This window comes from Sarcophilus harrisii, chromosome 4 (assembly GCF_902635505.1).
Source record: "Sarcophilus harrisii chromosome 4, mSarHar1.11, whole genome shotgun sequence".
In the NCBI taxonomy this organism is placed as follows: Eukaryota; Metazoa; Chordata; class Mammalia; order Dasyuromorphia; family Dasyuridae; genus Sarcophilus; species Sarcophilus harrisii.
Genome location: NC_045429.1, coordinates 308,034,407 through 308,061,664, shown reverse-complemented (window position 1 = coordinate 308,061,664; position 27,258 = coordinate 308,034,407). Strand labels below are relative to the sequence as shown.

The 27,258-nt window shown below is 36.6% G+C and overlaps 2 protein-coding genes and 1 long non-coding RNA gene across 8 annotated transcripts in view; 2 read left to right on the top strand and 1 right to left on the bottom strand.

Moving 5' to 3' along the window:
* Positions 1-8,376: 8,376 nt before the first annotated feature.
* LOC116423255 lies at positions 8,377-25,705 on the bottom strand. 2 transcript variants are annotated; one of them, XR_004233790.1, is made up of 3 exons: positions 25,616-25,705; positions 24,737-24,844; positions 8,377-8,517 (listed from the first exon to the last, which is right to left on the bottom strand). It is a non-coding gene; the product is annotated as an uncharacterized LOC116423255 (long non-coding RNA). The 2 variants fall into 2 exon arrangements; XR_004233789.1 differs by lacking the exon at positions 8,377-8,517 and adding an exon at positions 8,751-9,531.
* Positions 22,434-25,343, top strand: PPP1R27 (protein phosphatase 1 regulatory subunit 27). Its single transcript, XM_003768606.3, has 3 exons — positions 22,434-23,297; positions 24,086-24,236; positions 24,757-25,343. The coding sequence occupies exons 1-3, from the start codon at positions 23,108-23,110 to the stop codon at positions 24,878-24,880; spliced, it is 465 nt and encodes a 154-aa protein (XP_003768654.1). The 5' UTR covers positions 22,434-23,107; the 3' UTR covers positions 24,881-25,343.
* MCRIP1 (MAPK regulated corepressor interacting protein 1) overlaps positions 25,676-27,258 on the top strand; it is a 21,380-nt gene continuing 19,797 nt past the window's right edge. For 2 of the 5 annotated variants that reach the window (XM_031965646.1, XM_031965643.1), the window contains exon 1: positions 25,682-25,762. The gene's annotated coding sequence lies outside the window, so the exon portion shown is untranslated. Of the gene's footprint in view, positions 25,763-25,998; positions 26,351-27,258 lie in introns of those variants that run through there. The other 3 variants (XM_003768607.4, XM_031965645.1, XM_031965644.1) reach the window with 2 other exon arrangements.

Here is a 27,258-nt window from a genome sequence, read left to right as displayed (position 1 = left end):
GTCTCAAAGTTTAGAGTACACTGGAATCAGCATGTGTAGCCACCTAGACGAATATGGATAGCTGGGACCTCTGGTGGGGTCCTATGGTTTTGTCTAAAGTGCATCTAAGTTCTTATTGGTGATTGATTAGCTTATCAGGAAAGGAAACTGTTAAATGAGAGCTTTAGTTTACTTATTAACAAGTGTTTATCAATTATTGTTTCATAAATAGTTTTTACTTAATTTTGGGTGTTATATATTATTGCCAAACTACAAATGTGCTTATTTTATTATAGAAAAACAACTTGTATGACAACTTGGTCACAAAATAGAGGCTTCAAACAAAATGGAATTGCTTACTAAACATACTACAATACACAACTAAAAAATCTGAGAAAACTATCAAAAAAATTCTGATTAAAAGCAAAAAGAAATTCTGAAAATCAAAAAAGAGATAATAAAAAAAAAAAAAAAGACGGTTTAGTATATAGAGCAATGGGTCTAAAGTCAGGTAGACTTAAATTCATATCCAGACTTGTGCTTTTATTAGCTATGTGAGCTTAGATAAATCACATAAACTCTCTTAGCCTCAGTTTCCTCAGGTGAAATGGGGATAATAGCATGTACCTACCTGGGTTGTTGTGAGAACAAAATCTGACAATATTTATAAGGCACATTGAAAATTTTAAAAGTGTTAAATTCTAGTTATTAAATTTATAAAAGTGGGACCTGTTATTTTATGAAAAAACTGATAAAGCTAACCAACAAAATAAAGAAAGCTAAATTTCCAGGATCCAAAACGAAAAAAATGAAATCAATCAATAGTTATTTTATGTTAAAAGGTGCCTGGGACTATTGTTAGATACTGGGGATACAAAAAGAAACAAAAGACAGTCCCTACCCTCCAGAAGTTTATACTTAAATGAGAGAGATAACATGCAGACATATATACCAAGTAAACTATATAGAGGATAAACGGGAAATCATAGAAGGAAGGCACTGAAATTAAGAAGGGCCAGGAAAAGCTTCCTGTGGAAGGATTGGGTAAAGGTGCTTGGGATTTGAGTTGGAACTTCAAAGAAGTCATGAAAGGCAGCAGGTGGAGATGATGAGGGGAGAACATTCTAGGCAGGGGGACAACCAGAGAAAATGCCTAGAACTGAGAGATGACCAGTCTTGTTCATGGAACAATTGGGAGGCCAATGTCACTAGCCAACAGTACATATAAGGAATGGGTAGGAAGGGGCTGGGTTATGAGGGGCTTTTGAATACCAACCAAAGAATTTTGTATTCTGTTTGTTCCTGGAAGCAATAAGAAATCACTAAGGTATGAGGGTGACATGAAAAGTCATTAAACTGTCTATTTTTAAATCTAATAATATAATTACTAGCCATATATCCCAAAAAGAGATGAGAAAGAGAAGAAAGGATCCATAGACATCAAAAAAAATGTTTATAGCAGCATGTTTCATTTATAGCAAAGAACTGAATGCTAAAGAGGTGCCCAGCATTTGGAAAATGGCTGATCTAGTTATGGTATATGAATGTAATGGAATATTATTACACCATAAGAATGATGAAAAGGAAATTAAGAGAAATTTATGAGGATTTGTGTGAACTAGTGATGAGTAAAATGAAAAGTAGGAGAGCAACTTTATATACAGTGTTCCCTCTTTTGTAAAATTATGAAAGAGTATAATCAATGCAATAGCCAATTACAATTCCAAAATACTGCTGATGAATCATGCTTACACCTCTACTAAAGGTTCAGAATAAGATACTCAATCTTCAAGAACATGGTCAACACATAGATTTTTTTATCTACTATTTTTTTATTTATTGTTATAGGAAGAATTTTTGTCTTGGCAGGGACAGGCAGTTTATGTGTCTCTCTGAAGATAAATAGGAGAATAGTGGAGAAGGAGGAGGAAGAGGAGGAGAAAGAGGTAAAGAAGAGGAGAGGAGGAATAGAAAGAGAAGGAAAAGGAGGAGGAGGAAGAAGAGGAATAGGAGGAGAAGGAGAAGGAAGAGAAAAGGCAGAGAGAAGGAGGAAGAGACAGAGAGGAAGAGGAGGAGGAGGAGGAATCATTAAAAAACATTTTAAAAATGCATATTCTAGAGTTGAAACAAGTTCAGGAGGGATACAACAAAAGGGCTGTGTTGTACCTACCATCGTAATGGTAATATAAATAATTACGCACTTTAAATTAAACATCAAATTATACTATTTAAGTAAACTAAGCTTGTTTCTCAAATTCATAACAGTAATTAAGGAACAATTTAGAAATAATTACAGCTTTTGTTGTACAGTAACTAGAACCTTTAAAAATCTCTCCTACTATTCAAATTATAGGTATGCTGGTTAAGAAAATCTAATACATAAAAATTCAAACTTTTAAAATAAAGTTGTTCACTTTAGGTATTTAAAAATCAAACATATATAGACACAAACATAGAGACATATACACTATATATACAATTACATATGTATCTACATGTATACATCTACAATGCAATATTTTAATTTTATTGTCCCAAAATTGTTCCTTAAGCAAGGATGTCTTATACTTCTTGTGTTCTTGTTCTGATTAAGTATGTTCATACCTTTCTTGTATCCTTCTGGACCTTTCTACAGCCTTTGACAATGTTGAGCCCTCTCTCCTCCTTAATATTCTCTTCTCTCTGGATTTTTGTGACACTATTCTTGGTTTTCTTTCTTCCTGTATGCTCTTTATTCTCTCTCCCTGGATCTTCCAGTTCCACATTCACTATCGGCTGATTGACAAGTCTTTGTGTTTGGTCCTCTTCTGCCTCTATACTATTTTGTTTGGTGAGCTTATTTAATACCATGATTTCAATTATAATCTCTGTGAAAATGATTCACACATTTATTTAAACTTATCTTCTCCATTTGACCGTTTGTCTTAAATCTCTCCCTGTCTGACAACTTGAATTGGATTCCTGCAAACATCTCAAACTCAATATATGTCCATAACTACTCATCTTTTTCCCAAATTTTCCCTTCTTCCTAATTACTATTACTTGCTAAATTGCTTCCTCTTATTACTGTTGATGGTATCACTATTACCTCATGGCTCCATTATTGCAATAACATTCTGGTTGGTCTCTGTGACTCAACTCTTTCCAAAACATTCTTCATGCAGCTGTCAAATTGATCTTAAAGCGTATATGTTTCTGCCCCATTCGATAAACTTCAGTGACTCCCTATTACTTCCAGGATCAAATATAAAACCCTCTTTTTGGCTTTTAGAGCCCTTTGTAACTTAAATCCTTTCTACCTTTCCAGTCTTTTTACATCTTACTATGAAATCTGTGATCTAGTGTCATCATCCTCTTTGTTGTTCCTTGTACAGGACATTTCACCTCCCCATAGTCCATCTTTCAACTCAGATAATTTTCACTGGTAACCCCTATGCCTGGAATTTTCTCTTTTCATCTCTGCCTCTTGGTTACCCTGTGTTCTTTCAAGGATTATTCAAAGCTCATATTTCAATGTCTACAAAAAGTCTTTTTTCTGCCCTCTTTATTGTTAGTGCCACCTATCTTCTGATTGCCTCCATCTTTATATATAAGATACATGTATGTGTGTGTATCCATATCCATATAGATGTATAGTTTGTTAATAGTTGTTTTCATGTTGTCTCATCCATTAGACTTCCTTGAGAGCAAAGGCTGTCTTTTCTCCTTTTTCCTTCTTTTTTTTCCTGTGTTCTCTTAACATAATGTCTGACACATAGTAGGTATTTAATAAATTAATAAATGTTGATTTAATTTGATTCAATATACCTAATACATATATTTACAAGTTCAAGAGTCTAGAAGGTAAGCTTTGGAACACACACACACACACACACACACACACACACACACACACACCCTGTGTGAGTGGTTGTAACCTAAGGTCTAAAACTCTAAGATGGTTGAAAGTTGTTTTTTCTGGGTGTGTATGTATGGTAGGAAATGTTAAGTTGGACAGCAATGTCACGTGTTGGCAATTCTGGCTGTGGTTTGATATCCTTGAATTCTAAAAATGCATCCTAATGGTTACTTAAGGTACTAGGCTGCTATTTATAGTTAGCATACAAATCCCAGCCTAATGCAGAAAGGGGGTTGGCAAACTTTAGCTGTTGCTTTGTATTTATTATTTTTTAAGCTCTTCGGATTTTTATAATATCGTTAATTCTCAATTTGTTCCCACCTCCTTCCAGTATTACTTGAAACAAAGAAATAATTTTAAAATTAAAGTTTTTTTTAATAGAAATCCATTTTCTCATTCTCCTAGCCCTCCCTTCTATTAAAAAAAAAGAAAGAAAAACAGATTCTAACAAATATGCATACTCAAATAAAACAAATCCCCTCACTGTTTCTGTTATAATACATACACACATGTGTCTCATTCTGCATCATGAATTCTTCATCTCTCTGTTGGTAGCTGGGTAGCATGTTTCATCATCACTCCTTTGAAATTATAATTATTGCATTGATCATATCTCTTAAAGATTTCAAATTGTCTTTATAATATTGTTTTTATATAAATTGTTCCCTTGATTCTGCTCATTTCATACTTCATAAGGTTATAAAAGTCTTCAAAATTGTTCATTTTTATAGTATGGGTGCTAATATAAATTGTTCTTCTGGTTCTGCTTACTTTATTTACTCTGCATTACTTCACACAAATTTTTCTATATCTCTTTGAAACCATCCATTGACTCATTAAAGCAGGCAAACCCATTTATACAATGTTATATTATAGCAAATGTGACATTCCATACCTGTTGTCCCCTCACCTCTCTGCCAAAAAGGAAGAAAGGTATTTCATGTTGTGTTCTTTAGTACTGAGATTAGCACTGAATTTAATCTGCGTCTAGCTTCCTTTTAGTATTTTCATTACGTTATCTTTGTATTAATTTTAACCTGAAGTCTGAATTTCAAGGTGAGTTGGATGATCTCTCCTTTTGATTTAGAATGTACCTAATAATAATCATGACCAGCTAGGCTCTTTAACACATGAGAAAGCTGGCCACAGTTTAGGAGACAATATCAAAAGACCTATTTTGCTATTGGTTTTCCAGATAACTTGTGTTAGGACTAGCTAGCCCAGAATAAATAAGGCTTATTAATTTCACTCTTGTCTCAGAGAGGATTGTGCTTAATCTAAGCTCTAGTGAGAAGTTAAAAATGTTCAAAATACATGCTAAAGGAAAGTGAGCACCGTTAGGTTTATTACTCCTCTTCCTCCTTCTATTACCACCACCACCACTAGTACTAGCTAACATTATTTACATGTTTAGTTTTTCTTCAATTACATGTAAAAATAATTTTTAGATTCTTTAAAAAAGTTTTCAGTTCCAAATTTTATTCTTCCCTTCCCTCTTCTTCCAAGACAGTAAGCAATCTGATATAATTTTTATATGTGCAATCATACAAAACATTTCCATATTAGTTATTTTGTACAAGAAGACTGGAATGAAAGAAAAAAGAAATAAAGAGAAAATATTCAGATAGTATCTGTTCTTTTTCTGGAGGCAGATATCATGCTTCATCATTAATTCTTTAGGATTATTTTAGATCATTGTATTGCTGAGACTAGTTAAGTCATTGACAAGTTTTCATCTTGCTGTTACTGTGTACAACATTCTCCTGGTTCTATTCACTTCACTTTGCATCAGTTCATGTAAGTCTTTCCAGATTTTTCTGAAATTATTCTGCTTCTCATTTCTTATAGCACAATAATATTCTACCACAATCATATACCACAGCTTGTTTAGACATTTTCCATTTGAAAGGCATCTCCTCAATTTCCAGTTCTTAGACACCACAAAAAGAGCTGCTGTGTTTTTGTACAAATAAGTCATTTTCCCTTTTTTATTTTTAAGTCTTTTGAATACAGACCTAGCTAACACATATAAAGCACTTTAAGGTTTGCAAAGCACTTTACAAATGTCCTCTCATTTTATCTTCACAACATTCCTGGGTGCTATTATTATCCCTATTTTCCACTTAGGAATCCTGAGGCTGAGAAAGAGGTTACATTGAGCCAATAAGTGTCTGAGGTCAAATTTGAACTCAAGTATTCCTCACTCTACTTCCTCTACTAACTAAGTCACCCAGTTGGCATCTCTGCCTATAAGGTTATTTGTTCTCTGGAGGAGAAATCTAAATGGCACAAACATTTAAATTATTCATAATTAAAGAATATAGATATAAGGAATTATAGAGTCTGGAGTTAAGATTTCATTGTACTTATGCATATACAATTTATTATCTTAAAAGTTTGTCTAGATCACTGAGAGGCTAAAATTGCCCCAATCTATCTCTTTAGGCTTATTGGATATTATTCTACTCTCTTTCTTGTCCTATTTTCCCTTCACTCCCCATCTTACTCCCTCTCCTACACTGTGATACAATTAAATTGATCTTTCTATACACAATACCTTACCTTTCATCTTTTTGTACTGGTATCCCTTGCATGGGAAATGTACTTTTTTCTTGTTTCCATTTCATAAATTTCCTTTTCTCCTCTCAGATGCAGTTGGGGCACTGTCTTCCACATGCAGTTTTTACTGATTCCTTCCTCCTCCTCAACTACTAGTGCCCTCTGTCTGAACTGTCTTGTATTAACTATTTTATGTGTCTGTATCCACATACACATTTATTAGCTTCATATTTATGCTGTATATATTTTTATATTTACTTCTTGTTCCCACTAGAATGCGAGTTTGTTACAAATAGGGATTGTTTCATTCTCTGTATTTGTATGCCTAGCATTTGTATATCCTAGCACTGAACTCAATATGTAGTAGATGCTTAAAAAATACTTGTCGATTGGTTGATTTTTGAAGTGTCAATAATTATTAAGTAGTATTATAATTATACTACATATTATAATACTATACTATATAGTATAATATACTGTACTGCTATTTATTTATAAAGCATTTCAAAGTTTTCAAAACATTTTACAAATGTCCTTTCATTTTATCCCCACAATATTCCTGGTGGTATTAGTATACAGATTTTTCATTTCAGGAAACCTGAGGCTAAGAAAGAGGTTAAATGATTTTTCCAAGATTATATTGAGTCATTAAGTGTCAAATATGAATCCAGGTATTCCTCACTTCACTTCCTCAATTTACTAATAGCCACCTGGCTCTAGTTGTTGGCATTTCTACCTACAAGATATTTGCACTTTGGGGAAGAAATTTATTTATTTTAAAATGTTTCTATTTAAAACTTAAATGCAAAAAAGAAAAAAAAAACAGAAAAAGAAAAAAACCCATCCTCAAGTGCAAAACAGAATATAAGCGGAGAAATTTAAATGAGATAAACATTTAAATTATTCATAGTTAAAGATTTTAGGTATAAGAGGCCACATATTACTTAGGATTGGGACATATATTTTCATCAGAGCAGATGCATCTACAATGAAGTAGTAGTAAGTATTATAGTGGTGGTGGTGGTGGTAGTAGTACTAGTAATATCCTTGGGGGAGTGTGTGTGTATATACATTTATATAGAGCTTACAATGCACCACAAATTCTGATAAGAGCTTTATATTTGGTCCTTACGTAAGAGATAGATGCTATTATCCCCATTTTACAGATGAGGGAATTGAGGCAAACAGAGTTAAGTGACTTGTCCAGTATCACACAACTAGTAAGAGTCAGAGGCCACATTTGAATTCAGGTCTATCTGACAGCAAGCCTGGAGATCTATATACTATATCTTTTCCCTTTGCAGAGGTAACCAATTTGCTGGACCTCCTCTTGTGTTGGATTTTTCTGGAAGTTCATGGATTGTTAGCTAAAATCTGTCTGGGTTAGCTGGAAGATTAGTGTATTAAACAAAAGACTGATGTGTAGATAGGCCTTTTGTATTGTTTTCACTTGTTTTACTCTTCTGACAACAGAAAAAAAAAATCCTTGCATGTAGACAGATTTTTGTCGCACAATATTGTAGAGGGCTAGAACTCTGAAAATGTGTACTAGAATACAGAACAGCAGAGTACTTAAGGCTAAGTAGCTACTCAATGTGATATAATGGTTTTATAAATATATACTTAGATGATATGAAGATATGATGGCTCTGTATTATGGTGAAGTAATCCGAGGTAAGGATTGGAGGACTGAGGGAGAGGGTCAGAGTCTCTCTGCCGTAGTTAGCTCAGCTCCTAAAGACCAAGGACTCTGACTGATCCTGACTCTGACTGATTCTGAGGCTCTCCAGAGAGCTAGCCCAGATATTACACTATATTATTATTGTCTGTACCACATGTGGTATTATGGGAAGAATATAGTCCTAATAGCCAATACAACTGGATTTTAGTCCTGGCTCTGACATTAATATATAAACACTTAAATTTCTTATGCAAGTCTATTTTTGTTCTAAAATTATTTATGTAAAATGATGTAAGCTAAGTCACACTAGAAACTTATATGTTTTTCTAGCATCATCAATGTGGGAATTTGTTTTGCTTGCCTGTGTCTGTTTGCTATTAGGGCTTCTTCTTTTTTTTACCTGTGGCAGTGAGAAAGAGAAAAAATAAATTCTTATTAATTGGAAAAAATATATACATATATTTTTAATTTAGTATTTCCCCCAATTACATATAAAATTTTTCTATATTTGATTTTTTGTCAGTTACTTCATCTTTATTTTTTAATAATCGTTTTTATTTTCAAAATAGATGCGAAATTTTCAACATTTACCCTTGTAAAACCTTGTGTTCCAAATTTTTCTCCCTCTGTTCCTCCCATTCCCAGCAAGTAATCCATAAAATATACACATTTTTAGAACTGAATGTTGCTTTAATAGATTACAAGTACCTTGTAACTTGAAGGTGTAACTGTATTATTCTTACTTTAGTATTTGTACCTTACATATTGCCCTAGCTAGCACATAGTGATATGTAGTTATTGCCTGTTGATACACCGTCTAGGAAAAGGAATTATTTGACATATTCACTACAAGAGCTGAATCATTTAATGTAAAGAAAGGATAGATAGTTGATCAAGTTCCACTTAGCTATGTAGCTAGTCTTCTTTTTCTTTTTTTGAAAAAAAAAAAAACTTTAAAAGAAGTTTATGCATAGAGAGATCAGAGATTCAAAAATATTGATTTCAAATCAATTTGATTTTGTTTTAGCTACATCATACTTTTAATTAAAAAGCTGGTCACATATATGGAGGAAAAATAAATCCCGATATGATAACATATTTTTCTTCTGATAATGGTCATGTTTTGGAAAACATTTGTTCAAAGAGCCTGGGCCAATACGAAGAATGATAGTATCAGGGGGTTGAGAGATTCATTTCTTCTTAGAGTCAAAGGTAGTTTACAATGTCAAAAAGTATTTGCATTACAATTCCTAGAACACCCCAAAGTATTCCTTCCCCCTAGGTATCTAAATCTGGCCAACAAATAAGTTAAAATTAGATGTCCTGAGAAGAGAAATTCCTTTTATTTGCTGATATTAGCCATCTTTTGTATTTCACCCTTTTATTGTATCTCATTTGATCCTTCCAACTTCTCCTGTAAGAGAGATAGAGAGTTAAGTTTCCACAACCGTAGGAAAAAAGAATAAAAATACTATCTTCACATCAAAGGGTTTTGTTTCAAGTGTACAATGTGCAACTTTAGTCTCCATTCTCAGTGTAATGCTGGTACAAACAGTCCCCAAATAAAAGTCACCTGAGTTCTAGGCAACCAGTAGATAGACGGGTCCATGTTTTTTTTCCCAAACTATTTTCTTTTGGCACTAGAGACACTATACCAGAACTTATTAAGCTTTTTCTATTTGTGATCTCTTTTTTTGTGGTCCCTGGGCAATAGGCATATAAAATAGGTATACAAATCAAACATTTACTGATAATAAATTATAATTTTGCAGCTCCCACATTCAGTTATAAGAGCCCATCATCAATTTAAGATACAAGGCACTATGTACCTTTGGAGCTGGCCAGATTTCTAGTTTTTGATTCATCTATATTCCCAGGACCATTTGAAGCAGGTTGAAGTTTGGTGATTCCTGCTCTTGGGGCTAGGACTATAGGAGGAGAGAAAGTTGGAACTATGGACTATATTTACACATTTTTTATAATAGTATCAGTATAGCTGGATTGTAAGTTATTTGGGGACAGGAAGCTTTATCCAAATAAATAAAACAGTGTCTTGCTGTGTATGTCCAAATCACATAAGACTGAGGAACCTCTGTGGGAGATGACAGGAATCTGCTTCTGGTAGAAGACAACCTGTTCCCCTACCATATAGATAGGAGTGGCCTCATCCACTGGCTGCTAGCCAGGAAAGGCTTTATCTTTAAAACTCCCAGAGTAGGATAGTCTCATTTTGTCTTTCTGGCTGATTCCAGAACATGAAAGTCTTGTTCACCCATAGCACAGGCACCTGATGTTGAGCTGGGTACGAGTTGAAGGGCTATGTTCCCTCTCTCCCTTTTAGGCCCTGTGACCCCAAAAAATGGACTTGAGATTTTGTTCTCTCAGTTGTCCTTTTTAGTTCTAGGTTTAGGCAGTGGATTTTGAGCAGTGGTAATCTTTGGAGGCAAGGTTCTGGGACAGAATTTGCAAAAAGCATCTAGAGAGTGAAGAGAATAGAATACTGAACCGGGAGTCAGGAATTCAGATTTGATCTATTAGATGTGAGACACTGGGCAAATCACTCCACCCTGTTTACCTCGATTTTCTCAATTGTAAAATGGGGATAATAATAGCATCCACCTACTAGGGTTGTTGTGATGGTCAAATGAAATAATATTTGTATGTGACTGGTACATAGTAGGTACTTTAAAAAATACTTGTTTCCTTTTTTCTACCAGACCATCAGGGAAGCCCTGAGAAACCAGTCTAAATTGGTGGGATTCTACTATATAGGAACTGAATTAAACTGTGAACTTAATCCCTCTCTTCTCCCCATAAACAAAAGTAGTCTAAGGAGGGAACTGTTCCCCGGGTGCTGAGGAGGAATGTTTCTGTATTTGGAGTAATTATTTTTTTTTTGTATTAAAGTTTTTTATTTTTCAAAACATAGGCATGGATAATTAATTCTGTGACATTAACCCTTTCAAAACCTTGTGTTCCAATCCCCCCCCCCCCTTCATCTACCCCCTTTCTTAGATGGCAAGTAGTCCAATATATGTTAAACATGGTAGAAATATGTTAAATTCAATATATGCATACATGTAAATAAACTAATCTGTCATGTGGTTAAATGGAACACAATTAAGTGGTTAAATTGGAGGAACACAATTGGTGGCAAAAGATGAAAAAAGTCTGCTCTTAAGATGCAAATATTCTATTTGGAAAGCCAACAGGTACAAATGCAAAGTATAAAGTAGACATAAGGACTGGAACTGTTATTTCAGCAATTTATAGAACTCTGCTAGTGCAGGTGAGCATCGTCTCTGCAACTTACAGTCATTAGAGTAGAAAATCTTATGAACTTTTGTCATGGACTTCTTTGGCAGTCTAGTGAAGGGTATGACTTTCTCAGAATAGTCCAATCCAAATCAATACAATCAACATTTATTAAGCACCAATGTGCCAGGCTCTGAGCTAAACTCTGGGGATACAATTTAAAAAAAGACAGACTGCTCTTATCCTTGGGGAGCTTATATTTCTTTTTTTTTTTTATTTTAATAGCTTTTTATTTACAAGTTATATGCATGAGTAATTTTACAATATTGACAATTGCCAAACCTTTTGTTCCAATTTTTCCCCTTATTCCCCTTCCTCCCTCCCCTAGATGGCAAGATGACCGATACATGTTAAATATATTAAAGTACAAATTAAATACAAAATAAGTATACATGTCCAAACTGTTATTTTGCTGTACAAAGAGAATCAGACTCTGAAATATTGTACAATTAGCCTGTGAAGGAAATCAAAAATGCAGGTGGGCAAAAATATAGGGATTGGGGATTCTATGTAATGGTTCTTAGTCATCTTCCAGAGTTCTTTCGCTGGATGTAGCTGGTTCAGTTCATTTATTGGGGAGCTTACATTTTTAAAGGGGAAGACACAACCAAAGTAGGCAGGAAAGCAGAAGTCTAAGTGTGTAAATAAAATGCAAATCTAAAAAAATCAATTGTATTGGTCAAGTTATTAAAATATTTTTAAAAATAAGTTCACAGATCCCTGGGTTAAAAGTTTCTGCCTCAGATTTAGCTAAACTTTAGATTCTAGAGCATTGAGAGGATACAGGATACATATATGTATATATGCATGAATATACACACACACAGCAGCAGCAGCAGCAGCTAGGTGCTCTGTGGAAAGAGTGTGGGTCATGAAATCAGAAGAACCTGGACTACTTACTGAACCCTTTTGCTTCAGTTCTTCCTGTACAATGAGCTAGAAAAGGAAATGGCAAAATACTGCAGTAATTTTTACCAAGAAAACCCCAAATGAGGTCACAGTCAGACATGACTGTAATGACTAAACAGCATATATAGGTATGTCTATATACATCTGTGTATATGTGTATGTGTATAAACACACCAAAAAAAAAAAAAAAAAAAAAAAAAAAGGTATCCCTCTTAACATAGCTCAACAAGTCTTTGTTGATTTGATTTTTCATGAAGAACAATAACCTGGTATACAAGTAGAGGCCTTCCAATCTGCCTTTTTTTCCCAGAAGGTTTCTATTTTAGCTCATAGAGCAGTTGAGCATGTTCGTGGTTCCCAAACAAGAGAAACTCTTTTAGTGTGAGAGATTAGTGTTCTTTTTTCTATTAAATCCTTCAGCCCTTTAATCTATTAAAATCCAGCAAGGATTGGGATCAAGAAGAGCAAACAGAGCTTGTCACTTTTCACTTTAGTCACTTAATAAAACTAGGCTGACTGAGCCAGACCTGAAAAGTGTTAAGAGCCTAAGCCTAAATTGCCTGCAGCTCCAACTACCACTGACAGCCAACCTTCCCTGTCTCTCTAGCCTTTCCCCTAGTAAGCCTCTCCTTATTTTGCAGATTTGTTACTCTAAACACACAACCAAAGACAAACTTATTTCCCAAAGCTATGTTGCTTTGCCAACTCTCTTCCATCTCATCCCTTAATAAGGAAAAAGCTTAATCATTTGTTTAAACCTTCACACTTGCTCCTTGGTTATTTTTTACAATTCAATGGAATTGGAGGGTAGTCTACATGCATGAGGTAATGTAGGGCAGAAGAACTCTATCGCAGGTCTTTGATCTTGGAAAAGATCATCCCTGAGTTATGATTTATTACTTTGGAAAAATTAAATGGTTTCCCTCTTTAGTTCTCCTCTGAATCTTTTGTATAATTCAGGGATTTCATACTTTCTCAAAATCTCAGTATTCATTCACTTAACATATATTTATTGAGTCCATAATAGATGTCCTATACAATGTGGAATATAAAAAATAAGACAGGTTTTTTCCTCCTTAGTAATTTTATATTCTAGTTAGGGAGAAAAAATATGCATACAAATCTGAAACACTTCTATGACTAAAGTCTCTAATAAATGCCAAAGTAGTTACAGAGAGTAAGTGCATACTTAAAGATAATTAGGAAGCTTAAGTAATTAGGAAAAGCTTTTGAAATTGTATTTTTATTGACACACCTTTATTTCTCAATATACCTTTCCTCTCTCTCCTTAGTAAGAGAGAAAGCAGTAAAGTAAAAGTAATGTCATCAACTGTGTTTTGGCTATTTGTTAACAATGTACACCCATGGTCCACACCTTGCCATGTTGGCACAGAAGAGAGGGCAGTGTATTTTCTCAACTCTTCTCTGGGCCAAGTGTGGTCATTAATAATTAAAGAGTTGTTTCTTTTTTTGGTACTTTTCATTTACATTGTTGTAGACATTGTATATATTGCTTTCCCAGTTCTTTAATTCATTCAATATTAATCTTTCCATGCTTTTTTGAATTCCTCATATTCATAGTTTCCTATAGTACAGTAATGTTTAATTACATTCATGGATCACAATTTATTTAAACATTCCTCAATTGATTATTTTCATAACTTCCAAATTCTTCACTGCCCCAAGAAGGGTTACTAGAATAGTTTGATTTATAGGATACCTTCCTTAGAAGTACCTATCCCTATCCCCATCTTTAGGATCTCTAGATCCAAAGAGTACATGGAAATTTCAGTCACTTTATTATGTTTATTATTGCATAATTCCAAATTTCTTTCCAAAATGGTTGTATTGATTCACAGCTCCTCCAACAATGCATCGTTTCTATCTTCCCACAATCCCTCCAACATTGACTATGCTTTCTTTTAAAAATTTTTTTCTTAATTTTATTCTCATCTTTATTAAACAGTTTCAGTGAATCAGTTTCACTTTACTCTTAAAATTTATTTTATTTTTAATTTATGGGATAAAACAAGCATTCCAATAACATAATAAAAAAGACTGTACATGAAACTGCAAATCTATTATAACTTATTCCTTTAAAATATAAAATAAAATTATCATGAAAATTTCTTTTTTTCTTCCTTCTACTCTCCCTCACCATAGAGTTGGCCATCATTAGGTATATAGTTTTATTATTATTATTATAGCTTTTTATTTACAAAACCTATGCATGGGTAATTTTTCAACATTGACCCTTGCAAAATCTTCTGTTCCAACTTTTCCCTTCCTTCCCCCCACTCCCTCCCCTAGATGGCAAGTAGTTCAATATATGTTAAATATGTCAAAGTATATGTTAAATCCAATATATGTATACATCTTTATAGTTATCTTGCTATACAAGAAAAATTGGATCTAGAAGGAAAGAAAAAAATCTGAGAAGGAAAACAAGAATGTAAGCAAACAATAACAGAAAGAGTGGAAATGCTATGTTGTATTTCACACTCGTTTCCCATAGTTCTCTCTCTGGGTGTAGCTGATTCTCTTCATTACTGAACAATTAGAACTGATTTGAATCATCTCATTGCTGAAAAGAGAGCACATCCCTCAGAGTTGATCATCATATAATCTTGTTGTTGTCATGTATAATGATCCCCTGGTTCTGCTTATTTCATTTAGCATCAATTCATGTAAGTCTCTCCAATTCTCTTTGAAATCATCTTGCTGGTCATTTCTTACAGAACAATAATATACCATAACATTCATACACCATAATTTATTCAGCCATTCTCCTATTGATGGGCATCCATTAAATTTCCATTTTCTAGCCACTATAAAAAGTGCTGCCACAAACATTTTTGCACATGTGGGTCCCTTTCCCTCCTTTAAGATCTCTTTGGGATAAAATCCCAGCAGAAACATTGGTGAATCAAAGAGTATGCACAGTTTGATAACTTTTTGAGCATAGTTCCAAAGTTGGATCTGTTCACAATTCCACCAACAATGTGTCAGTGTCCCTGTTTTCCCACATCCCCTCCAACATTCCACATTTTCCCTGTCATTCTAGGTGTGTAGTGGTATCTCAGAGTTGTCTTAATTTGCATTTCTCTGATTAATAATGGCCTGGAGCATCTTTTCATATGGCTAGAAATAGTTTCAATTTCTTCGTCTGAGAATAGTCTGTTCATATCCTTTGACCATTTATCAATTGGAGAATGGCTTGATTTCTTATAAATTAGAATCAATTCTCTACATATTTTGGAAATGAGGCCTTTATCAGAACCTTTGACTGTAAAAATGTTTTCCCAGTTTATTGTTTCCCTTCTAATCTTCTCTGCATTAGTTTTGTTTGTATAAAAACTTTTCAATTTGATATAATCAAAATTTTCTATTTTGTAATCAATAATGATCTCTAGTTCTTCTTTGGTCATAAATTCCTTCCTCTTCCACAGGTCTGAGAGGTAAACTATCCTATGCTCTTCCAATTTATTTATAATCTCATTCTTTATGCCTAGGTCATGAACTCATTTTGACCTTATCTTGGTGTATAGTGTTAAGTGTGGGTCAATGCCTAGTTTCTACCATATTAATTTCCCATTTTCCCAGCAATTTTTGTCAAATAGTGAGTTCTTATCCCCAAAACTGAGGTCTTTGGGTTTGTCAAACAATAGATTATTAAAGTTATTGGCTGTTTTGCCCTTTGAACCTAACCTATTCCATTGATCAACTAGTCTATTTCTTAGCCAATACCAAATGGTTTTAGTAACCGCTGCTTTGTAATATAATTTTAGATCTGGTACAGCTAGGCCACTTTCATTTGATTTTTTTTTTTCATTAATTCCCTTGAAATTCTTGATCTTTTGTTTTTCCATATGAACTTTGTTATTTTTTCTAGGTCATTAAAATAGTTTTTTGGGAGTCTGATTGGTATAGCACTAAATAAAGAGAATAGTTTAGGTAGTATTGTCATCTTTATTATATTTCCCTGCCCAATCCAAGAGCATTTAATATTTTTTCAGTTAGCTCAGACTTAATTTGTGTGGAAAGTGTTTTGTAGTTTTGCTCATAAAGTTTCTGATTTTCCCTTGGCAGATAGATTCCTAAATATTTTATACTATCAGTAGTTACTTTAAATGGAATTTCTCTTTGTAACTCTAGCTGCTGGATTTTGCTAGTTATATATAAGACTATCAAACATTTAAAGAACAATTAACTCCAATACTATGTGAATTATTTGAAAAAATAGAGAACGAAGGATTCCTACCAAATTCTTTTTATGACACAGACATGATACCTAAACCAGGTAAAATGAAAACAGAGAAAGAAAATTATAGACCAATCTTCCTAATGAATATTGATGCAAAAATCTTAAATAAAATATTAGCAAAGGGATTACAGAAAATCATCCCTAGGATTATACACCATAACCAAGTAGGATGCAGGACTGGTTCAATATTAGGAAAACTATTAGCATAATTGACTATATCAATAACCAAATTAATAAAAAACATGATTATCTCAATAGATGCAGAAAAAGCATTTGATAAAATCCAACATCCATTCCTATTAAAAATACTAGAAAGTATAGGAATAAATGGACTTTAAAAAATAGTCAGTAGCATCTATTTAAAACCATCAGCAAGCATCATATGTAATGGTGATAAACTGGAACCATTCCCAATAAGATCAGGGATGAAACAAGGTTGACCACTATCACCATTATTATTCAATATTATCTTAGAAATGCTAGCTTTGGCAATAAGAGAAGAAAAAGACATTAAAAGAATTAGAGTAAGCTATGAAAAAAACAAATTATCACTCTTTGCAGATGGTATGATGGTATACTATTAGAAATAATCCACAACTTTAGCAAAGTAGGAGAATACAAAATAAATCCATAGAAATTGTTAGGATTCTTACAAGGTGCTAAGTTGGCTGTCTAATTTTAGCATGGTGCTTAGCAGTTCTCTGGTTCACTAATGTGCTTAGTACTTGTTAAGAGTTCTGCAAGAGTTCACACCTCTAAAAGAGCATATAAAAGGACAAACCCACTGGAAGCTCTGGGAGATTCAGAGCCAGGATTTAGTTGGGATATTCACAAGTTCAGGATATTCACAAGCCCGGGAGATTCACAAGTCTGAAGATTCACAAGACAGAAGCCCACAAGCCCACTAGAGACTTCGGGAGATTCACAAGACAGAAGTCCACAATCCCACTCTTCAAGGAGGAGTCAAGATTCATTCCAACTTCCACCTTTGTGCTGGCTGGAGGATTTGGATTCAGAGGGAGTTAAAGGCTGAAGTTGGCAGAGGCAAAGGACAAGCAGCAAGAGCTCTCGGAACCAAGGAGAGAGATAGGCCTCTAAGAAAGCTAACCGGGCTATTTTGGAAGCAACAATAAAGGACTGGATTTTAATCCCTGGCTGCATTTGAGATGATTATTACACTGAACTAAAACTAAGGCTGCCTCCAGAAGCCCCCAAGAAATCTGCTTCCAGAGAACAATACATTTTAGAGAAGAGAATATTACAAGAAATCATCAGCATTTTTATCAATTACTAACAAAACTCAACAGCAAGAGATACAAAGAGAAATTCCATTTAAAATAACTGTCAATAGTATAAAATATTTGGGAATCTTTCTGCCAAGAGAGAGTCAGGAACTATATAAGCAAAACTACAAAGCACTTTCCACATAAATAAAGTCAAATCTAAATAATTGGAAAAATATCAAGTGCTCTTGGATAGGTCAAGTGAATATAATAAAGATGACAATACTACCTAAACTAATTTATTTATTTAGTGCTATACCAATCAAACTTCCAAGAAACTATTTTACTGACCTAGAAAAATAAACAACAAAATTCATCTGGAAGAACAAAAGATCAAGAATTTCAAGGGAATTAATGAAAACAAAAACAAAAACAAAAACAAAAACAAAAACAAAAACAAATGAAGGTGGCCTAGCTGTACCAGATCTAAAACTATATCATAAAGCAGCGAAACAGAATAGTTGATTAGTGAAATAGGTTAGGTTCATGGGACAAAACAGTCAGTGACTATAGTAATCTAGTGGTTGACAAACTCAAAGACTCCAACTTTTGGAATAAGAACTCACTATTTGACAAAAACTGCTGGGAAAATTGAAAACTAGTATGGCAGAAACTAGGCACTAACCCACATCTAACACTCTATACCAAGATAAGGTAGAAATGGGTTCATGATTTAGACATAAAGAATGATATTATAAACAAATTAGAAGAACATAGAATAGTTTACCTCTCAGATCTGTGGAGAAGGAAGGAATCTGTGACCAAAGAAGAACTAGAAATCTATTTTGATCACAAAATAGATAATTTTGATTATATTAAGTTAAAAAGTTTTTGTACAAACAAAACTAATGCAGTCAAGATTAGAAGGGAAGCAATAATATAGGAAAAACATTTTTACATTCAAAGGTTCCGATAAAGGCCTCATTTCTAAAATATATAGAGAATTAACTCAAATTTATAAGAATTCAAGCCATTCTCCAATTGATAGTCAAAGAATATGAACAATTTTCAGATGAAGCAATTGAAATTATTTCCAGTCATATGAAAAGATACTCCAAATTATTATTGATCAGAGAAATGCAAATTAAAATTACCCTGATACACCACTACACACCTGTCAGATTGGCTAAAATAACAGGAAAAGATAATGATGAATATTGGAGAGGATATGGAAAAGCTGGGATACTGACATATTATTGGTTGGAACTGTGAACAGATCCAACTGTTCTGGAGAGCAATCTGGACTATGCTCAAAAAGCTATAAAACTGTGCATACCCTTTGATCTAGCAGTGTTTCTACTGGGCTTATATCCCAAAGAGATCTTAAAGGAGGGAAAGGGACCCATATGTACAAAAATGTTTGTGGCAGTCTTTTTTTTTTTTTTTTTTTTGCAGTTTTGTGTATATTTTTATTATACTGCATTATGGAAATCTTAATGTATGAATTAGAAATGATTTTTTTAATTTAAAAATATATTTTTTTTTATTATTTTTTTTAATAGCCTTTTATTTACAGGATATATATATGGGTAACTTTACAGCATTAACAATTGCCAAACCTCTTGTTCCAATTTTTCACCTCTTACCCCCACCCCCTCCCCTAGATGGCAGGATGACCAGTAGATGTTAAATATATTAAAATATAAATTAGATACACAATAAGTATACATGACCAAAACGTTATTTTGCTGTACAAAAAGAATCAGACTCTGAAATATTGTACAATTAGCTTGTGAAGGAAATCAAAAATGCAGGTGTGCATAAATATAGGGATTGGGAATTCAATGTAATGGTTTTTAGTCATCTCCCAGAGTTCTTTTTCTGGGTATAGCTAGTTCAGTTCATTACTGCTCCATTAGAAATGATTTGGTTGATCTCGTTGCTGAGGATGGCCTGATCCATCAGAACTGGTCCTCATCTAGTATTGTTGTTGAAGTATATAATGATCTCCTGGTCCTGCTCATTTCACTCAGCATCAGTTCGTGTAAGTCTCTCCAGGCCTTTCTGAAATCATCCTGTTGGTCATTTCTTACAGAACAGTAATATTCCATAATTTTCATATACCACAATTTATTCAGCCATTCTCCAACTGATGGACATCCATTCAGTTTCCAGTTTCTAGCCACTACAAAAAGGGCTGCCACAAACATTCGTGCACATACAGGTCCCTTTCCCTTCTTTATAATCTCTTTGGGATATAATCCCAGTAGTAACACTGCTGGATCAAAGGGTATGCACAGTTTGATAACTTTTTGAGTATAGTTCCAAACTACTCTCCAAAATGGTTGGATTCGTTCACAACTCCACCAACAATGAATCAATGTCCCAGTTTTCTGTGGCAGTCCTTTTTGTAGTGGCTAGAAATTGGAAATTGAATGGATGCCCATCAATTGGAGCATGGCTAAATAAATTATGGTATATGAACGTTATGGAATATTATTGTTCTGTAAGAAACAACCAATAGGATGATTTCAGAGGCTTGGAGAGACTTACATGAATTAAGTGAAATGAGCAGAATCAGAAGATCATTATATATGGCAATAAGAAGACTGTACAACAATCAATTCTGATGGACTTGGCTCTCTTCAATAATGAGATGATTCAAACCAGTTCCAATTGTTCAGTGATGAAGAAAGCCATCTACACCCAGAAAGAGGACTATAGGAATTGATTGTGGACCACAGCATAGCATTTTCACACTTTTTTGTTGATGTTTGCTTGCATTTTATTTTCCTTCTAGGGTTTTTTCTTTCTTTCTAGATCTGATTTTTCTGGTACAGCAAGATAACTGTATAAATATGTATACATATATTGGATTTAACATATATTTTAACATATTTAGCACGTATTAGACTACTAGTCATCTAGGGAAGAAGAGGGGGGAAAGAAGGGAAAAATTTGGAACAGAAAGTTTTGCAAGGGTCAATGTTGAAAAATTACTCTTGCATATATTTTGTAAATAAAAGCTTTAATAAAAAATTTAAAAATAATGTAATTGCTTTTAAAAAAAGTCATTCTTAAAACAATGTTGCTGTTGCTGTATACAGTGTTCACTTGGTTCTACTCATTTCTCTTTATTTCATTGCAAGGCTTTCTATGTTTTTCTAAGATCATCAAGCTCATCATTTCTTATGGCACAGTAATATTTTATCACAATCACATATCACATTTATGCTTTTGAGAATCACTGAATCAATTCTCAGTCCCACCAAAAATGTTTCAGTATGCCTTTCTAGGAAAGTTTACTGGTTGAGATGGGATTTAATTTGGATCTTAAAGCATGAGTTCACTTCAGATAGATGTAGGAGGCATTTCAGGCAAGGGAAAATAGTAAAGATAGGAATAAACTTGGCATATTCAGGGAACAATGTAATGGTATTAGCTGTGCTGAAGAAGAAAGTTCATACCAGAGAGCAGTGAGAAACCAAGTGTTAGATTTGAGCCCTGTTGGATGAGTCTTGAATGCTACATTGAGGAGTTTGGATTTGTAGGCAGCTCAAGAATTTTGAGCAGAAAAATGACATGACAAAGGTGTTTTAAGATTAGTATGGCATCAGAGGGCAGGATGAAATGGGGGTGGGAGAAAAGACCCAACATAGAAATCCTAGTGGGTCTAGTTCTCCCGGAAGATATGCTTCCTTTTCAGGACCTTTTCTTTTCTCCTCCCCAAATTAATTGTGGGATCTGACAGTAGCAAGTGCTAGGGCTGGGAACATAGTCAATAAAAATTTTTTGAGTCCTGTTGAAGATGTTAGCTTAAAAAGGCCAAGGTCTCCCACTGCATCCAGGGCCATTTCCAGTTGTCCTGATTTATATCTGGTCACTAGACCCTGATGGCTCTGGAGAGGAAAGTGAGACAGGTGACCTTGCACAGTCCTCTATCACCTAAATCTAATTCATTTGCATGTCATGGCATTACCTTACCTCGAGAAAGGACCAATAACTTCTATGAGTAGGAGTTGCCCCGCTGAGAATAGAGCAACATAGCTTTCTTTTCCTTTTCTTTTTTCTCTTCCTTCCTTTCTCTCTCTCCCTCTCTCCCTTTCTTTCTTTCCCTTCCTGCAAATGTTCTATTCAAAGGAATATAAATATGTCATGATTATCTTTGAGAATGAATGATATATATTATATCTAGGATATACTGTGACATATTTAACATGTATAGGACTGCTTGCCATCTGAGGAAGAGGGGGGAGGGAGGGAGGGGAAAAGTAGGAACAGAATTCTGTCAATAAAAAGTTATAATTATTAAAAAAAAAAGCTATAATAATAAAAAAATTACAGAAAAAAAAGAGAATGAATGATAAACAAGAACAACATTTATTAAGAGCCTACTATGTGTCATGCACTATACTAAGTGCTGGGGATACAAAAAAAGAAAAAACAAAACACTGAGTCCTGCTCTCAAGAAGCTCACAGTCTAAAATGAGAGAGCATAGAGATACAATTATGTACAAACAAGATATATACAGGATAAGGTGGAGTTAGTTAATGGGGGGGAGGGGACTAGCAAGAAGGAGAATCAGGAAATGCTTCTTATAAAAGATGGGATTTTATTTGGGTCTTGAAGGAAACCAGGGAGACCAGAAAATAGTGGGATGGGGTGCTAGTAGTTCTCATTTCATCATCAGTTACCTAAGAACCAGCTCACAAATCTGAATTGCTGGGACTTTGGGGTATTAATATTCCTTCAAGGTTATTTTTGGATCTTGTTTCCCCCTTGAGTAGCAACTAGTTGACTAACTTGACTGAGTCAGCAATCACAAGTCTTCCCAGTAGACTCATTCCTCTAGCATGATTCTCATTGCAGGACCCAGCTTTAAGTGCCTAGGTCCAGCTGTGAGGCTGGGAGTGGGTAGCCAGAGAGAAGCTGACCCTTTTGGCTGCATACAGGGACAGGTGGGCTGAAAGCTGAGACTCTAAAACATGATCTTGAGCACGGGGAGGGAGGTGGCTCAATTACAGTCCCTCACAGCAAACAGCATGACTTGCTCACTTTATATAGCCTGGAAAGCTCTATATAAGGTGGAAATGCCCAGGGCTAGAGAGAGAGAGACCTTACTGTGACCGCTGCTGCTATCATCACTGCCATCCTTGTATAGTTCGAGTTTCTCTTAAAGACCAAAGCTCAGTCTGTGCTTTGCCCACATCTTAGCTTGCACTTCTAAGTCTTTTAGGGGTACTTGGGGAGAATTTAGTCTCTCCCACTGCCTGCTAGGATGCGTTACTCAGTGCCAACCACTCCTGCCCACCGCAGCCGCTATAATCAGCGGCGTTTACATGCAGAGCGCTGTGTTCGATTTCCCAACGATGTCCTGTTTTTGGATTACATCCGACAGGGTGACCTGCGACAGGTAGGGCGCTTCATCCGGACTCGAAAAGTCTCCCTGGATACCATCTATCCCTCAGGTGAGCAAAAGAAGTTCCCTTCTTCATACTCCTTTAAAAAGTTAGTTATTGTTTCAAGATTGATTTCCTTTGTTGCTTTCGGCTATTTTTACAGTATCTCCCCCGTGACAGCCTAGAACAGGGTTTTTCAAACTTCTTAGTATTTTTATACTATGAAAAATTATTGAAAATCTGTCTAAAGAATGTTGATGTGGGTTATTTTTATAGATATTTACCATGATGGAAATAAAAACTGAATTTGAATTTATAGACCCACTGAAAGGGTCTCTGGACCACACTTTGAGAATTGTTGCTCTAGAAGACAATTTTAGAATTCTAAAGGAAGTGAAGGAACCTAAAGCTGAAGGAACCTAAAGCTACATTGACATAGGAAGACCTTAGAGTTGTTATAAACAAATTGGGATGTGTGTGTGTGTGTGTGTGTGTGTGTGTGTGTATGTGAACAGGTGCCCTGAAGAGACAGAGGAGGAGGAGGTAACAAACCTAGACTAGTAGGGAGAGACTGCTCTGGGAAGCACTTTGACACTGATTTAAGGCTTAGCCTGGCTCATTGGAGCACCAATTTAGAGCTAGAAGGGACCTTAGATGTCAGCTAATCCAATCTGCCCTTTCTATACATGAGGAGACTGAGTTCTAGATAGGTAACTTACCCAAGATTACATAACTAGTACCTGGCAGGCTTGGAAGAAAACACGGAGAATTTGCTCTCCACTGTGGCTCCTTGTGCTCTAATCCTCATCTTTCTAATCAATCAACTTGTTGACTTCCTTAATGTTTCTCTCAATAAGGTCTGGCTGCCCTGCATGAAGCAGTACTTTCTGGAAACCTGGAATGTGTGAAGCTGCTAGTCAAGCATGGGGCTGACATCCATCAACGGGATGAAACAGGATGGACTGCATTACACATGGCCTGCAGTGATGGTTACCCAGACATTGCCAGGTGAGAAGCCCAGGAAGGGGTAGGGGCTCAGCTCTCCTTTAGGTTGCCAGGGGCCATCTAAAGGTCATCCTTTGGAAGGAGGAGCAGGATCTCAAATGAAAACTCAAAATCCAGTCTCTCTAGCCATAAAGTCCCATTTCCACACTTCTAGAAAGAGTGGGATGACCTCTAAATGATAGGACACTGTGAATTTAGGGATAGAGAGGATTTTTAAAGGTTCAACTTTATTTGGGAAACTATTAACTATTATTGAGAAACTATTAAGGTCAGAGGACAAGGCTACTTTTAATTTTATTTCTAACATTTAAATGCTTTAATTGAACTAAGCTAAGTCCCAGAGAGGGCAAGGTGGCAAAGGTCCATTACTGGCAGAGCTGGAATTTTTAATCCCAGTCTTTCTAATCCAGCATCCATTCCATCCATCTATACCTGGACATGAGGTTGTGTCCAGAAATTTGGACCACTTACCTTTTAGGTAAATAGCAAGCAGGGTCCCTTACCTTTTTCCTTCCCACCTTAGATACCTCATCTCCCTGGGGGCTAACATAGACGTTGCCAATGACGACGGCGATTTGCCCTCCGACCTCATCGACCCCGACTACACGGATCTGGTGGAGTTATTCAAAGGGGCCACGATGGACTGACTTGACCATCCATCCTCTTGCTGCCCACATCTCTATGCACTGCCCTCCCCACCTCCCCTCCTCCCCCTCCCCCCGGAGATCCCGAACTTGGAGCGGGGTTGGCAGGAAGGAGCAGGAGCTGGAGCTAGGCAGTGTGCTGGGAAAGCTGTTTGTTAAGCTCCCTTCCCGGGCCCCGCCCGCCCAGGTCAGCCTGGTGGAACTAGACTTTTCGGCTGCGGACACCTCCACCCCAGCCCCCTGCCCCGCGCTTGGGGGGTCCTGCCCGAGCCCGGGCAGGAAAGACCCCCGACGGAGAGGCCAAGATCACTGAGGCCTGGAGTCCCACAAGGCGGAGTGGGGGGGCTCGCGGGCTCCCGCTTGCCCCTGACCTGGGGAGAAAGCTGTGGGAGTCCTTTGGCCCTTCCGGCCCCGGGTCCCGCTTTTCTTTGCAGCCCCGCGGGGAACTTGGCTTTTCTACAGGACATTTTCGTGTTTTTTTTTTTTATTTGTTGAAAAATTTTTACTTTTTCAATAAATTTAATTTCCACAGACCACTCTTGCCTCTTTGCCCCGCCCTTCCTGTCTGGGGAGACCCGGGGGTTGGGAGGGCAGCCATCAGCTTTAGTTCCTCGTAGAATCCACTCTCCTTCCGCTCGCTACCCCCGGGGTATCTGGGAAGGGCGGGGGCGGGGCTTGCCGTCACGACCACGCCCCTCAGGAAAACCTCTGGGCCGAGGTTACCGTGGGGCTACTTACTGCTAGAGAGGCCCGCTTGGGCCGAACAATCACATGGGGGCTCTCCCTCCATCCTGCGCCTGCGCGGCCCCTCTGTCTCGTCACTTCCGGCCCGGGCCTCCCAGCTGGAAGCGGCTGCGGCGGTGGCGGTGTCTGAAACTGGGCGAGGTGAGGCGCCAGGGGGCGGCTAGGGGCCCGGGGCTGGGGGGCGGGACTGGGCTCGCGCCGGAAACCTGTGGGGATCGCCCCGCCCCTGACGCGGCCTGGGCCACGCCTCCTCCCTTTCTTCTCCACCCCCCCTCATGTCACGATACGACCCCCCCCCATCCCCGCACTGTCGCGATGCGACAGACACGTCACGTCGTGAGGTGGGCTCCGCCCCCTCCCGCGGAAGGAGTCCAACCCCCTGACCTATAACGAGCATACCTGTCGCGTCGTAGGACCCCTAACTGGGGGAGAGGAGACCCTCCCCCATCCTGGGACTAGATAGTCATGTCGCGACAGCAGGGCATAGGCGATATAGTGAGGTGTGGTATTCCAGAACTTTAGGTTGAAAGTCAGGAGTGGGCCTACCTCACTACAAGTTGGTGAATGGAAAGGAACAAGATCTACCTGGGGAATCCTTTCCACTTGTTCTCCCTTCCCCCCAGCCAAATATTAGGACCCCCAGCTCTCCACAGGAAGTATCCCCAGTTCCCTTCTTCCCTTAGTGATGTAGAGAGGACGCCGGCGGGCCGCAGGTTCTTCTCCTTTTAGGTGAGACGCTAACTTTCACATTTACCCCCTGTGGCTGGGCTTTCCGGAACAGGGCATAAAAATTTGGGGATATGGGAAGGGTCGGCCCGACTTTGGGGGCAAAAATGTTCATGAAGTAATCCCAGAAGCCTGGGAATGGATTTTTCCTTTGAGGCCGAAGAGCCCCTTCTTGTACTTGTCTTCTGCAATTGTTACTATTCACTGAGAGCCTAGGAAGAACCGATACATAGGGATTTTGTACCAGCCTAATCTTAGAGCCTTAGAAATTATCTAGACCAGATTCTTTTTATAGATGAGGAAAATAAAGCTCAAGTTACTCTGATGAGAGTCCACGTAGGTAGGGGATTGAACTGGACCCAGAAGTCAGTTATAGTCCACTGTCTTTTTTGTTGTTGTTGTTGTTGTTGTTGTTACACTATGAGCAAAGCCCTTCTTTCCCTGCTCTTATATTTATTTAGTTTCTGTTGCCATAGTCCCCAGATAACTTGACAAGTATGCTTTTTAAACTTCCTCATACCAAAGGAAGATTTATCAGTGCCAAGTTGGTGACAGAGCTGGAATTGGAACTCCTAGTATTTAGATGTTCAGATACTCTGTTATAGGACCATCATCCCTCCTTTCCTTTGGTGGCAGGAAGCAGCAACAAGAGGTGGTGAAATTTGCAAGTTTTAATTGTGGATTCTCAAGTGACTTCCAATCCAGTCACAACTTTCTAATAAATTGTTCCCTGAGTCTGAAGATCACCTTCTAGATTTAATCTGACTAGCTTAAACTGGAATTTTCAGAGGCCTGGAGACAGAATGATTTTATTTATTCCAAACCTTAAATCATATAAATATGTAAATGATAAATATATAGAGTATAATTATTCATATAGATATGTCTGTGATAACTATACATGTAGCTAT

Excerpts from the sequence above, each read along its gene's own strand:
- PPP1R27 (XM_003768606.3), top strand. The coding sequence starts at position 23,108 with ATGCGTTACTCAGTGCCAACCACTCCTGCCCACCGCAGCCGCTATAAT. Across the intron at positions 23,298-24,085 it reads GGATACCATCTATCCCTCAG|GTCTGGCTGCCCTGCATGAA; the intron begins GTGAGCAAAAGA and ends TCTCTCAATAAG. Across the intron at positions 24,237-24,756 it reads GGTTACCCAGACATTGCCAG|ATACCTCATCTCCCTGGGGG; the intron begins GTGAGAAGCCCA and ends TTCCCACCTTAG.